This window comes from Salvelinus alpinus, chromosome 15, assembly GCF_045679555.1.
Source record: "Salvelinus alpinus chromosome 15, SLU_Salpinus.1, whole genome shotgun sequence".
NCBI lineage: Eukaryota > Metazoa > Chordata > Actinopteri > Salmoniformes > Salmonidae > Salvelinus > Salvelinus alpinus.
Window position 1 is genome coordinate 38,837,935 of NC_092100.1, and position 14,844 is coordinate 38,852,778.

Genomic DNA, 14,844 nt, shown 5'->3' on the forward strand with positions numbered 1-14,844 from the left:
GGGTGAACAGGGAGTACAGTAGGGGACTAAGCACGCACCCCTGAGGGGCTCCCGTGTTGAGGATCAGCGTGGCAGACGTGTTGTTGCTTACCCTTACCATCTGGGGGAGGCCCGTCAGGAAGTCCAGGATCCAGTTTCAGAGGGAGGTGTTTAGTCTCATGGTCCTTAGCTTAGTGATGAGCTTTGTGGGGACATGTTGTTGAATCCTGAGCTGTAGTCAATGAACAGCATTCTCACATAGTCCAGGTGGGAATGGGCAATGTGGGGTGCGATTGAGATTGCATCATCTGTGGATCTGTTGGAGTGATATGCAAATTGGAGTGGGTCTAGGGTATCCGAGATGAAGCTGTTGATGTGAACCATGACCAGCCGTTCAAAGCACTTCATGGCTACCGGCTTGAGTGCTACGGGGCGGGAATCATTTAGGCAGGTTACCTTTGCTTCCTTGGGCACAGGGACTATGGTGGTCTGCTTGAAACATGTAGGTCTTACAGACTCGGTCAGGGAGAGGTCAAAAATGTCAGAGAAGACACTTGTCAGTTGGTCCGCACATGCTTTGAGTACACGTCCTGGTAATCCGTCTGGCACTGCGGCTTTGTGAATGTTGACCTGTTTAAAGATCTTGCTCACATTGGCTATCGAGAGCGTTATCACACAGTCGTCCGGAACAGCTGGTGCTATCATGCATACTTCAGTGTTGCTTGCCTTGAAGCGAGCATAAAAGGCATTTAACTCGTCTGGTAGGCTCGCGTCACTGGGCAGCTCGCGGCTGGGTTTACCTTTGTTGTCCGTAATAGTTTTTGAGCGTCAGAGCCGGTGTAGTAGGATTCAATCTTAATCCAGTATTGACGCTTTGCCTGTTTGATGGTTCGTCTGAGGGAGTAGCGGGATTTCTTATAAGCGTCCAGATTTGTGTCCCTCTCCTTGAAAGCAGATCTAGCGTTTAGCTTGATGCGGATGTTGCCTGTAATCCATGGCTTCTAGTTGGGACGACGTCGTTGATGCACTTATTGATGAAGCCGATGACTGAGGTGGTATACTCCTCAATGCCATTGGATGAATCCCGAACATATTCCAGTCTGTGCTAGCAAAACAGTCCTGTAGCGTAGCATCCGCGTCATCTGACCACTTCCGTATTGAGCGAGTCACTGGTAAAAAAAAAAGTAGAATTATGGTCAGATTTTCCAAATGGAGGGCGAGGGAGAGCTTTGTTTGCGTCTCTGTGTGTGGAGTAAAGGTGGTCTAGACTTTTCTTCCCTCTGGTTGCACATGTGACAAGCTGGTAGAAATTAGGTAAAACAGATTTAAGTTTGCCTGCATTAAAGTCCCCGGCCACTAGGAGTGCCACTTCTGGTTTGTGGTGGTAAATAGACAGATGCAAATAATATTTTGGTATACATCTTATCATACTGTACTCTACCTCAGGTAGGCAATACCTCGAGATTTCTTTAACTTCTTGACGCTAGGGGTCATATATATATATATTTTTTTAAATAACGTTCCCAAGGTAAACAGACTATTTCTCAGGTCCAGTAGAATATGCATATAATTTACAGATTAGGATAGAAAACAGCCCAAAGTTTCCAAAACTGTCAAAATATTGTCTGTGAGTAGAACAAAACGGATTCTGCAGGCGAAAACCTGAGAAAATATAAACTGGAAGTGATATATTTTTTAAAAGATCTGTGTTTCCTGGCTAGTCTTTCTTCCATTTAATTAAAGGGGTATCATCAGATTCCTTTTCCAATGGCTTCCTCAGGCTGTGACCAGGCTTTAGACATAGTATCAGGCTTTTATTTTGAAAAATGAACGAGATTTTTCAAAAGTAGTCAGGTGTCCTCTGAATAGTTCCTGCGCGCGAGAGGGGAGCTCTCCATTTTCCTTTTCTCTCTTATTGAATAGGTTACGGTCCGGTTGAAATATTATCGATTCTGTTTGTTAAAAACAACCTGAGGATTGATTATAAAAAACATTTGACATGTTTCTACGACCATTACGGATACTTTTTGGAATGTTCGTCGAACGGAACGAGGCTGTAGTTTTCTGAATATAACACGTAACCCAAACGATGTTTTTTTCTTATAAAAGTAATATTTATCGAACAAAAAGAACATTTGTTGTGTAACTGGGAGTCTCGTGAGTGCAAACATCCAAAGATTATCAAAGGTAAGCGATTCATTTTATTGCTTTTCTGACTTTCGTGACCAAGCTAACCAAGCTAATATAAGGCTAACTGTTCTAGCATTGATTGATACACTCACAAAAGCTTAGATTGCTTTCGTTGCAAAGCATATTTTCAAAATCCGACACGATAGGTGGATTAACAACAAGCTAAGCTGTGTTTTGGTATATTTCACTTGTGATTGCATGATTATAAATATTTTTTGTAATATTTTTGTATCTGATACATTTGGGAATTTTCTTCTGCCTTTCAGCACCGGAACGAGGCTGTAGTTTTCTCAACATAACGCGCAACCCAAATGGCGTTTTTTTGTTATAAAAGTAATATTTATCAAACAAAAATAACATTTATTGTGTAACTGGGAGTCTCGTGAGTGCAAACATCCGAAGATTATCAAAGGTAAGCGATTCATTTTATTGCTTTTCTGACTTTCGTGACCATGCTAATTTGAGGCTAGCTGTTGTAGCATTGATTGATACACTCACAAAAGCTTGGATTTCTTTCTCTGTAACGCATATTTTCTAAATCTGACACGATAGGTGGATTAACAACAAGCTAAGCTGTGTTTTGGTATATTTCACTTGTGATTGCATGATTATAAATATTTTTAGTAATATTTTTGAATTTGGCACCCTGCAATTCAGCGGTTGTTTAGGGAAATGATCCCGTAATCGGGATCTGTGCGCAGAAAGGTTAATATTAGACATCCCGCACCAGCTGTTATTGACAAATAGACACACACCCCCGCCCCTCGTCTTACCAGACTTAGCTGCTCTGTCCTGCTGATGCGTGGAAAATCTTGCCAGCTCTATATTATCCGTGTCGTCGTTCAGCCACGACTCGGTGAAACATAAGATATTACAGTTTTTAATGTCCCATTGGTAGGATAGTCTTGATCGTATATCATCCATTTTGTTTTCCAATAATTGCACGTTGGCCAATAGAACGGATGGTAGTGGAAGTTTCCTCACTCGCCTACGAATTCTCAGAAGGCAGCCCGATCTCCACCCCCTTTTTCTCCGTCTTTTCTTCACGCAAATGACGGGGATTTGGGCCTGTTCCTGAGAAAGCAGTATATCCTTCGCGTCGGACTCGTTAAAGAAAAATCTTTATCAAGTTCCAGGTGAGTAATCGCTGTTCTGATGTCCAGAAGTTATTTTCGGTCATAAGAGATGGTAGCAGCAACATTATGTACAAAATAAGTTACAAACAACAAAATAGCACAGTTGGTTAGGAGCCCATAAAACGGCAGCCATCCCCTCCAGCTATCAGGTATGAAGGTAAGACCCAGATGCAGACCACGTCGAATAAACAATAGTTTAATGATCCAATAGGGGCAGGCAATAGACAGGTCAAGGCAGGCATGGGTCAGTAAACCAGAGATAAGGCAATGGTACTAGACAGCAGGCAGGCTCAGGGTCAGGGTAAGCAGAGGTCAAAAATCCAGTGGGGGGCAAAGTTCCAGGTCGGTAGGCAGGGTCAGGGTCAGGGGCAGGCAAAGAAGTCAGGTAGGCAGGCTTGGAGTCAGGACAGGCAAGGGTCAAAACCAGGAGGGCGAGAAAAGAGAGACTGGGAAAAAACAGGAGCTGAGAAACAAAACGCTGGTTGACTTGACAAACAAGACGAACTGGCAACGGACAAACAGAGAACACAGGTATATATACACAGGGGATAATGAGGAAGATGGGCGACACCTGGAGGGGGGTGGAGACAATCACAAGGACAGGTGAAACAGATCAGGATGTGACACTGGCGCCATTTCCCTGTGAATTCAAAGACAGAGCTCCCTCACAGCTGCTTGATTAAATATGTTTCTATTATACAATTAAATAGTCTCTGCATTAATCTTTGGATTGAGTTTTCCACAACAATATGTTATAATACACACAACTGTTATTACGCTATTACAGTAGGCTATACACTCTTTTGCAGATCTACCTACCTTGGTGAGGGTGAACACAGGGTGAATGGTGTGGAGGTTCTTAAGTATGACCTGTGCTAGGCTGGACACACTCAGACCAATGGCCCAGGAGGTTCAGCCAGATCCCCTTATAAGCACTAAAGACAGACATTTCCCATATTACTGTGTGTGTATACTCAAAATAATACTGACTTGCTCTAACTGGAATTTAAGCCCTTGTTTCTAGTGATGACAGGGATAATGCTGGTCGTCAGTACCGTTAATAAAGGTCCGAGTCCTGCCCAGCCTCCAGCTCTCTAGTGAGGCTCTGGAGCACAGCCACATTGGCCCCACTCCAAACCGCCACTGTGTGGACAAAAGAGGAAAAAACAAGTACAGTATGTATCTATCAAATCTCAAATGGATGTTCAACTCCTGAAAAAGTATTGAATTGGTCTGTTTAAAATGAATGTGTGTATAACGGTTCAAAGTTCAACATGTTTGTATGGATTGATTTTGAGGCTGTTTTTGACAGGAGGGGTAGGAGGGAGAGCCTTACCACTGGACTCCCCGTGCTCTCCTGTGATGTGGCCATAGACAATGCTGTGGTGGACCTGCAGACCCTCTCTGAGAGAACCCACTCAGCCATCAGGCCACATACAGATGTAGGATCTGAATTTGACCAGTATTGTCATAGCAAAATAATCTTGCAGCAACAGGATTTGAACGTTTAGTCCATAATGTTGCTTGATCGGTGGTCAGGCTATTAGCTGGACAAAAGTAGGCTACATGAAACGTGCAATACTGTTAATAGGTGTGGTAGTGCAGGTTTTCAATTAATATACAGTATGTAAATCCCAAAGCTCATCTGCATTTCCTGCGGGGCAGGAAAATTCTCAGCAACAAAAGAGTGGTCAAATTAAGATCCCACATCTTTAGTTCAGCACATCCACTGACGTGCCACAGGGTACACTGTACATGGCGTTAGCCAACAGCCCAGGTTAGAAACAAATATGGTGTATAAATGCTCAACTACTATTTGGCATTGTTTATTCACAACAGGAATACACCTTTTCTTAGGGAAAGGGAGTAATGTAACTGTAAGTTTGACTTGAAAGACTTCTCAGCAGTCTGATTTCCTACTCACTTCTCCCTAAACTATTATAATAAGGGACCATGGTGTAGTGAGTTACCAGTGGTGTAAAGATACTTTAAAGTACTTAAGTCGTTTTGGGGGGTATCTGTACTTTACTATAATATTTTTGACTACTTTTATTCTTACTCCACTACATTCCTGAAGAAAATACGTACTTTTTACTCCCATACATTTTCCCTGACACCAAAAAGTACTCCTTACATTTTGAATGCTGAGGTAGGAGAGAATTATGGTCCAATTCACACACTTATCGATATAACGAGTTGTCATCCCTACTGCCTCATCTGGCGGACTCACTAAACACAAACGATGATGTCTGAGTGTGCCCGTGTGTCCGTAAGCGGCAGGAAAAAACTCAGATAATACTTTTATTTCCCTTTTGACCCACATTCAAAAGTGTCACACAAGCATGAAGATGTCTTGCTCAAAGGGGGGGGGGGGGGGGGGGTCATGCAGGAACCAATGGGGTGGGGGTTCATGAAGGAACCAGTGGGGTGCTTGAACGCCCCAAATTGCAGGCTGTAGTTGCACACTATTGCAATTGAGTACTTTTTGCACCACAGTGAGTTACCAGGGTTTAAATACCACCAGGAGGATGCGTCAGGGCTGTGCTGGGCCAGCCCAAGATCATTTCATACCTTTGTTGGAAATGTATGGCACTTCATAACAAGCTTAAAATAAAAAGTATTTGGTGGACTCTGATATGCACAGTGGGATTCACAGACCGTAAGATACTGAGGACACCGACATTACCCACACCCAAGATGGTCACTTTGGTGTTTCCACCTACTTCTGGTCTAGGACCATCATGCGTGATGGGACTTACAACCAATTCACTAATACACCCAGCCTGTAGACAGTCCAGTTAGTTAGTTATATTATATTCACCTGGTTATTGCATTATGTTATAACAACCTATCACTAATTTCAAGGAGATGGAAAGTTCAAGAATGTATAATTCCGAAAAGTCGAGCATGTTCATACAGTAGCTTAGTAGTTCGATGTCCCTGCGGTCGAAGGTGCAATAAATGAATAGTGGAGGTTACGTCTTTTGACACTAGATGGCAGAAAATTCATTGCTAACAGTTTCCTTGGGAACGAGCTCTATCCATAGGACAAGAAAGCTGTGCCCAACAAAAACTATTGAAAATTAGCCTGGCGTTTACGGTGGTGACGTAATGATTTGATGGGGATGGGACGCATGGTCTGTGCTGGTGCACGATGTGCGCACGGGAGATGAGAGTTTCATATTCTTGCATGGATATTCAGCGAAAATAGGATTTTATTGCGGTGAGTGTTTTATATTTCAAGAATTTTCGTACAGTGATATCTATCATGTTGGACTACGCTCCCTTAGGAGTGCATTTGTACATGTTTATTTTTTACATTTCGTTTACAGTAGGGATATAATTCATGTTGTAGGTTACTTCTAATGGGGAAACTTTAAATGCGTTTAACTAACTGTAGTCTGTAGCCTATTTGGGTGTTACTTTAGTTTAGAGACCGTGTGGAGTTTTGAGAATCATCGATTTTCCTAAACGATGATGACGATCACGAAGATGATGTATCAATTTAATCGAACCTTACAAATAGATATTCATTGCAGCAAAATGTTCATAAAATACATTTAGGTGGCAACTGCCAGATGGTGATTACTTATCTTAAATACAGTTTAGTTCAGCTGTAATATCTGTTGGCATCTCAAATGATCAGATTATCTCCAACAATCATGAAAAGACAACGGTCTCCATGGGGCCCAACATCTCTGACTGCAGCATTAGTGTGATTTACATGGTGGGTAATTCAAGCTCTTCTCTCAGATCATGCGTGATGGAACTGTATTAAGCCCATTGGACTGAACTATGCTCATCAGCTCTCATCATCAGTGGGTTAAACCCTATCAATTCCAATGAAGGCAGGGCATCACTGCTGCAGGCTGCATCCCTAACTAAGCACCATGGGTCAGAGACCAGCATCCTCTGGGACCCAGTCTCTCCTGTCAATCCTGTGGCCCAGTCCTCAATGCAGCATCTCTGGGTTGAGACTGAAGAAGCAGAGCTATGGTTGACCTCACCACTGCCAGAGCCCCAGAGTCCTTTGGGAGGTATCGACTCTGATCATTTCTTTTGAGAAGTGGTGTATCCTTATTTACATCCTGGGAAGAAGGATCTGGGATTTCCCTTCCCCTTGGGGATTATTGGGTTGTGGATATTGACGAGTTGAGACTGAGCAGAGAAGAGAGGGGGTATCTGGCATACAGCCTGAGATGGAATCGGGAGCTGAGGGGAGCCAGCATCAGCATCAGCACCAGGGGAGGAAGCCTGTGACACATGCACTGGAGGATCAGAAAAAGGTAAGTGGAGGCCACTATGCTGTCTGTCTCTCTGTCTGTTCCCTAATGACCTCTAGGTAGCTGCCCTGAAGCCCTGTTCCACAGTGGTCATCATGTCACAAACAGGAGCTCTCTTGTTGATTCGCCCAAGTTGATTTTGACATAATGATGGCTACCCTGTTAAGGTGGTATATCAAATCAGTGGCTGGTGCACCATGTGTCTCAGTGTCGATGGTTGATTCTTCGGACAAATCCTCTGTTGACATCAAAATGTGTGCATGTCACAGGAGTTTCTGAATGCTTTGATCTTTGAATCTGAATAGGACAAAATGATTGAGTAATGATATAAGTAATTTTGTTTGTCATCTGTTGGAAAACTTAAAAATGGTATGAAAGAATATAAATGCTGTATGATGGCAGTGAAAATGACAGTAACAAAAGTATTCTTATGCTTGGCTAGAGTTGATTATGTATCTTTTATAAGAGAGGTATTGGAGAACCCGTCCCCCATCTGTTCAGGCCTTAGACCAGGATCTTATAAGGGGGTTCTCTACGGTAGCTAGGTTGTCACCCCACCCCACCCCCATGGCTGGCAGCTGGGGCAGCATATATTGGTCACGCTTTGGTGAAGCGTCAACATTGAACTGTGGGGCTGTCGTGGAAATTAGGTAATTTGTTTTGATAAATCGCTTTTGATGATTTTCCGTGTGGAAATCTCCCTTTGAACAAAGTAAAGCTCAGTGTTGAGTATTATTATATTAGACCCCTCACTTCACGCCTTATGGCAACCTAATTGCCTTGTTACTCCTACCTCATTGTTGCCCTTCATTCAGCCGACCCTTATTTGTCATTATTTCATCTGTGGCTGATAAAATGTTATATTTGTTCAGACCTGTGGTGTCTATGATTCAGTGTTCTTGATAGGTACAGGTAGAAGAACGCTGTTTGTTAAAGGAAAGAGTCACACATTTAGAATGTTATATCATTTTTGTGCATCTCTGAGCGATGTTCTATCAATTCCCGCGGTCATACGATGCAAAACTCGTCATACCGGCTGTATTTATGCCTGCTTGAACGGCGAATAGCTCAGATACACATGAAAACATCAAATGACCCCGGGAACAGATAAAACATCGCTCAGAGATGCACAAAAACAACATAACATTCAAAATGGGTGAAGTTTTTCTTTAACACATCATGAATCTTCAATAGTTTGCCAAATGTACAGTACATTAAACGTAAAAAAAAGTATGTCAACATAAAAAAAAAACAAAGGAGCTGATTGTGGACAACAGGAGACAAAATAGGGAGCACGCCCCCATCCACATCGATGGGGCCGCAGTGGAGAAGGTCAAAAGCTTCAAGTTTCTCGGCATGCACATCACTGAGGACCTGAAATGGTCCCACCACACCGACACCGTTGTGAAATAGGCGCAACAGCGACTCTTCAACCTCAGGCGGCTGAAGAAATTCGGCATGGCCCCTGAGACCCTCGCAAACTTCTACAGATGCACCATTGAGAGCATTCTGTCAGGCTGAATCACCGCCTGGCTCTTTCGGAGTGCCATCAGCCCAACGCACCATCTGGGGCACATTGCCTGCCCTCATTAAGGTCTGTTCACTGTGCTACCACGAAGACGGTACAGGTGCATCAGAGCCGGGACAGAGAGACTGAGAAACAGCTTATTATCACAAGGACATCAGACTGTTGAACAGCCATCACTAGCCAGCTACCTGCATGGTACTCAGCCCTGCACCTTGAGACTAATGCCCCATGTGTATAGATAGAGTCATTGAAAGCTGGTCACGTCATATTCTGTTTATAAACCGTTGTTTCCTCACTGTGTATGTATAATACTGTATTCTCGTCCTATATACCTACTACTGTACATACCGTTTTCTTTTCCAAATGATATTTTTTATTTTTTTATTTCACCTTTATTTAACCAGGTAGGCTAGTTGAGAACAAGTTCTCATTTGCAACTGCGACCTGGCCAAGATAAAGCATAGCAGTGTGAACAGACAACACAGAGTTACACATGGAGTAAACAATAAACAAGTCAATAACATGGTAGAAAAAAAAAGAGAATCTATATACAATGTGTGCAAAAGGCATGAGGTAGGCAATAAATCGAATAATTACAATTTAGCAGATTAACACTGGAGTGATAAATCATCAGATGATCATGTGCAAGAAGAGATACTGGTGTGCAAAAGAGCAGAAAAGTAAATAAATAAAAGCAGTATGGGGGGTGAGGTAGGTAAATTGGGTGGGTAGTTTACAGATGGACTATGTACAGCTGCAGCGATCGGTTAGCTGCTCGGATAGCAGATTTTTAAAGTTGTTGAGGGAGATAAAAGTCTCCAACTTCAGAGATTTTTGCAATTCGTTCCAGTCGCAGGCAGCAGAGAACTGGAAGGAAAGGCGTCCAAATGAGGTTTTGGCTTTAGGGATGATCAGTGAGATACACCTGCTGGAGCGCGTGTTGCGGGTGGGTGTAGCCATCGTGACCAGTGAACTGAGATAAGGCGGCACTTTACCTAGCATAGCCTTGTAGATGACCTGGAGCCAGTGGGTCTGACGACGAACATGTAGCGAGGGCCAGCCGACTAGGGCATACAGGTCGCAGTGGTGGGTCGTATAAGGTGCTTTAGTAACAAAACGAATGGCACTGTGATAAACTGCATCCAGTTTGCTGAGTAGAGTATTGGAAGCTATTTTGTAGATGACATCGCCGAAGTCGAGGATCGGTAGGATAGTCAGTTTTACTAGGGTAAGTTTGGCGGCGTGAGTGAAGGAGGCTTTGTTGCGGAATAGAAAGCCGATTCTTGCTTTGATTTTGGATTGGAGATGTTTGATATGAGTCTGGAAGGAGAGTTTGCAGTCTAGCCAGACACCTAGGTACTTATAGATGTCCACATATTCTAGGTCGGAACCGTCCAGGGTGGTGTTGCTAGTCGGGCGTGCGGGTGCAGGCAGCGAACGGTTGAAAAGCATGCATTTGGTTTTACTAGCGTTTAAGAGCAGTTGGAGGCCACGGAAGGAGTGTTGTATGGCATTGAAGCTCGTTTGGAGGTTAGATAGTACAGTGTCCAAGGAAGGGCCGGAAGTATATAGAATGGTGTCGTCTGCGTAGAGGTGGATCAGGGAATCGCCCGCAGCAAGAGCAACATCATTGATGTATACAGAGAAAAGAGTCGGCCCGAGAATTGAACCCTGTGGTACCCCCATAGAGACTGCCAGAGGACCGGACAACATGCCCTCCGATTTGACACACTGAACTCTGTCTGCAAAGTAGTTGGTGAACCAGGCAAGGCAGTCATTAGAAAAACCGAGGCTACTGAGTCTGCCGATAAGAATATGGTGATTGACAGAGTCGAAAGCCTTGGCCAGGTCGATGAAGACGGCTGCACAGTAATGTCTTTTATCGATGGCGGTTATGATATCGTTTAGTACCTTGAGCGTGGCTGAGGTGCACCCATGACCGGCTCGGAAACCGGATTGCACAGCGGAGAAGGTACGGTGGGATTCGAGATGGTCAGTGATCTGTTTGTTGACTTGGCTTTCGAAGACCTTAGATAGGCAGGGCAGGATGGATATAGGTCTGTAACAGTTTGGGTCCAGGGTGTCTCCCCCTTTGAAGAGGGGGATGACCGCGGCAGCTTTCCAATCCTTGGGGATTTCAGAAGATACGAAGGAGAGGTTGAACAGGCTGGTGATAGGGGGTGCGACAATGGCGGCGGACAGTTTCAGAAATAGGGGGTCCAGATTGTCAAGCCCAGCTGATTTGTATGGGTCCAGGTTTTCCAGCTCTTTCAGAACATCTGCTATCTGGATTTGGGTAAAGGAGAAGCTGGGGAGGCTTGGGCGAGTAGCAGCGGAGGGGGCGGGGCTGTTGGCCAAGGTTGGAGTCGCCAGGAGGAAGGCATGGCCAGCCATTGAGAAATGCTTGTTGAAGTCTTCGATTATCACGGATTTATCGGTGGTGACCGTGTTACCTAGCCTCAGTGCAGTGGGCAGCTGGGAGGAGGTGCTCTTGTTCTCCATGGACTTTACAATATCCCAGAACTTTTTGGAGTTAGAGCTACAGGATGCAAATTTCTGCTTGAAAAAGCTGGCCTTTGCTTTCCTGACTGACTGCGTGTATTGGTTCCTGACTTCCCTGAACAGTTGCATATCGCGGGGGCTCTTCGATGCTATTGCAGTTCGCCACAGGATGTTTTTGTGCTGGTCGAGGGCAGTCAGGTCTGGAGTGAACCAAGGGCTATATCTGTTCTTGGTTCTGCATTTTTTGAACGGAGCATGCTTGTCTAATATGGTGAGGAAGTAACATTTAAAGAATGACCAGGCATCCTCAACTGACGGGATGAGGTCAATATCCTTCCAGGGTACCCGGGCCAGGTCGATTAGAAAGGCCTGCTCGCAGAAGTGTTTTAGGGAGCGTTTGACAGTGATGAGGGGTGGTCGTTTGACCGCGGACCCGTGGCGGATACAGGCAATGAGGCAGTGATCACTGAGATCTTGATTGAAGACAGCAGAGGTGTATTTGGAGGGCAGGTTGGTCAGGATAATGTCTATTAGGGTGCCCATGTTTACGGATTTAGGGTTGTACCTGGTGGGTTCCTTGATGATTTGTGTGAGATTGAGGGCATCAAGCTTGGATTGTAGGACTGCCGGGGTGTTAAGCATATCCCAGTTTAGGTCACCTAACAGAACAAACTCTGAAGCTAGATGGGGAGCGATCAATTCACAGATGGTGTCCAGGGCACAGCTGGGAGCTGAGGGGGGTCGGTAGCAGGCGGCAACAGTGAGAGACTTATTTCTGGAGAGATTAATTTTTAATATTAGAAGTTCGAACTGTTTGGGCATAGACCTGGAAAGTATGACAGAACTTTGCAGGCTATCTCTGCAGTAGATTGCAACTCCTCCCCCTTTGGCAGTTCTATCTTGACGGAAAGTGTTATAGTTGGGTATGGAAATCTCAGAATTTTTGGTGGCCTTCCTAAGCCAGGATTCGGACACGGCAAGGACATCAGGGTTGGCAGAGTGTGCTAAAGCGGTGAGTAAGGCAAACTTAGGGAGGAGGCTTCTGATGTTGACATGCATGAGGCCAAGGCTTTTTCGATCACAGAAGTCAACAAATGAGGGTGACTGGGGACATGCAGGGCCTGGGTTTACCTCCACATCACCCGAGGAACAGAGGAGTAGTAGGATGAGGGTGCGGCTAAAGGCTATCAAAACTGGTCGCCTAGAGCGTTGGGGACAAAGAATAAAAGGAGCAGATTTATGGGCATGGTAGAATAGATTCTGGGCATAATGTGCAGACAGGGGTATGGTGGGGCGTGGGTACAGCGGAGGCAAGCCCAGGCACTGGGTGATGATAAGAGAGGTTGTATCTCTGGACATGCTGGTCTCAATGGGTGAGGTCACCGCATGTGTGGGGGGTGGGACAAAGGAGGTATCGGAGGTACGGAGAGTGGAACTACGGGGTCCATTGCAAACCAAAACAATGATAACTAGCCTGAACAACAGTATGCAAGGCATATTGATATTTGAGGGAGACATACAATAAGGCATAAAGTGATTGCAGGTCTTGATTGGGAGAGCTAGCTAAAACAACAGGTGAGATAACAGCAGCTAGTCAGTTAACACAGCAGCAGCAGGTAAAAATGGCGACGGCTAGGCAGAGAGGGTCGGATTAACTACACACAGATCCTGAGTTAAAGCACAGAGCCGACAGATAAAACACAAATAAACGGAATGGAGTACCGTGAATTAATGGACAGTCAAGCAAGCATCAGCTATGTAGCCAAGTGATCATAGTGTCCAGGGGGCAGCCGTAGATGGAGCAGTGAGGCCTCCACTAAGCTAGCCCGCGGCGTAAGATTGTTCGATAGACCTGTTCAGATAGCAGCCGATATGCTCAAGACAGCTAACGATTAGCGGGCCGCAGTTAGCATATGGGCGTTCAGGTTACGTCGCGATGGAGGGGCCAGTTGAATAACTCCCTCGGGCAGATAACGTCGGTATCCCAGTCGTGAAGGCCCGGTGGGGCTCCGCATCGGCAGTAAAACGGGTCCGGATAGGTGATTGTAGCCCAGGAGTGGCTGATGGAACTCTTCAGCTGGCTAGCTCCGGGATAATTGGTGTTTGCTCCGGAATTGATGTTAGCCAATAGTCACTCGGATAGCAGCTAGTTAGCTGCAAGATCCAGGTGTAAATGTCCAGAGCTTGCGGTAAAAATCCGGGGATATGGAGAGAAAATAGGTCTGGTATGCTCTGGTCTGAGTCGCGTTGTACAAAACTGGCAATAGTTTTCCGAGCTAAAGGATAGCTGATAAGCGCTAGCTGTGGTTAGCTGAACTACTCACGTTAGCTTGTGAGCTGGCTAACTTCTGGCTAGCTTCTGTTGTAGATTTCGGATACGAGGTGAATAATACCTTTGAGGAGAAAAAAAAAACAGATCCGCACCACATTTGGTGAGGTAGGTTGCAGGAGAGTGTTTTGAAGTTGAGTTTTTAAGAAGAAAAAATATATATATAAAAAGAAATGCGAAGAAAAATATATAAAAAATATATACACGGGACAGGACGAGGACAAAGGACATCTGACTGCTACGCCATCTTGGATATACTGTCCATACACACCACATACTTATATTGTGGATTCTCACACAGGCTCACTCAAATATATCTACTTTGTATTGCTATTTCTTGATGTCTTGTCGTGTTTTTTTATATTATTTGTATTTGTGAGACATTCATTTACATTACATTTACATTTAAGTCATTTAGCAGACGCTCTTATCCAGAGCGACATTCGACTGAACTGTTGGAGCTAGTAGCATAAGCATTTTGCTGCACCTGCTATAACACCTGCAAATCTATGTACGCCACCAATAAGCTTTGATTTGAAAAGAGTCGTTTTCTGTGACTTGATGCTTTGGTTGACCCCCTACAGAATTATTGATAGGACCAGGTGCAGTGATCTGAATAATCTCGGTTTGTGACGGTTGCATCATTCATTACTGGACTCTTAACCTGATAGACCACTAATTCACACAGTGAAACATGTTAGTCCCCATATTAGTAATCTATCTGGTATGACATTGGCTACCTACAAAGCTACAGTGAGTACTGCAGCCTTTATGCTGTTTAAGATGTCATTTTGTTCCAAAGTTAGTCAAATTAGGCAGTTGTTTTCACAGTCCACGTGTGCCCCAACTGTGCCCTCCCTTGAATTACACTTATTGGCACTTTTATAACAAAGCACA

At 44.5% G+C, this 14,844-nt stretch overlaps 1 protein-coding gene across 1 annotated transcript in view; it reads left to right on the plus strand.

Moving 5' to 3' along the window:
* Positions 1–6,437: 6,437 nt before the first annotated feature.
* LOC139540031 (neuron navigator 2-like) overlaps positions 6,438–14,844 on the plus strand; it is a 161,362-nt gene continuing 152,955 nt past the window's right edge. The window contains exons 1-2 of the mRNA XM_071343560.1: positions 6,438–6,528; positions 7,059–7,591. Of these exons, the coding sequence (XP_071199661.1) occupies positions 7,505–7,591 (87 nt within the window). The 5' untranslated portion in view covers positions 6,438–6,528; positions 7,059–7,504. The remainder of the gene's footprint in view (positions 6,529–7,058; positions 7,592–14,844) is intronic.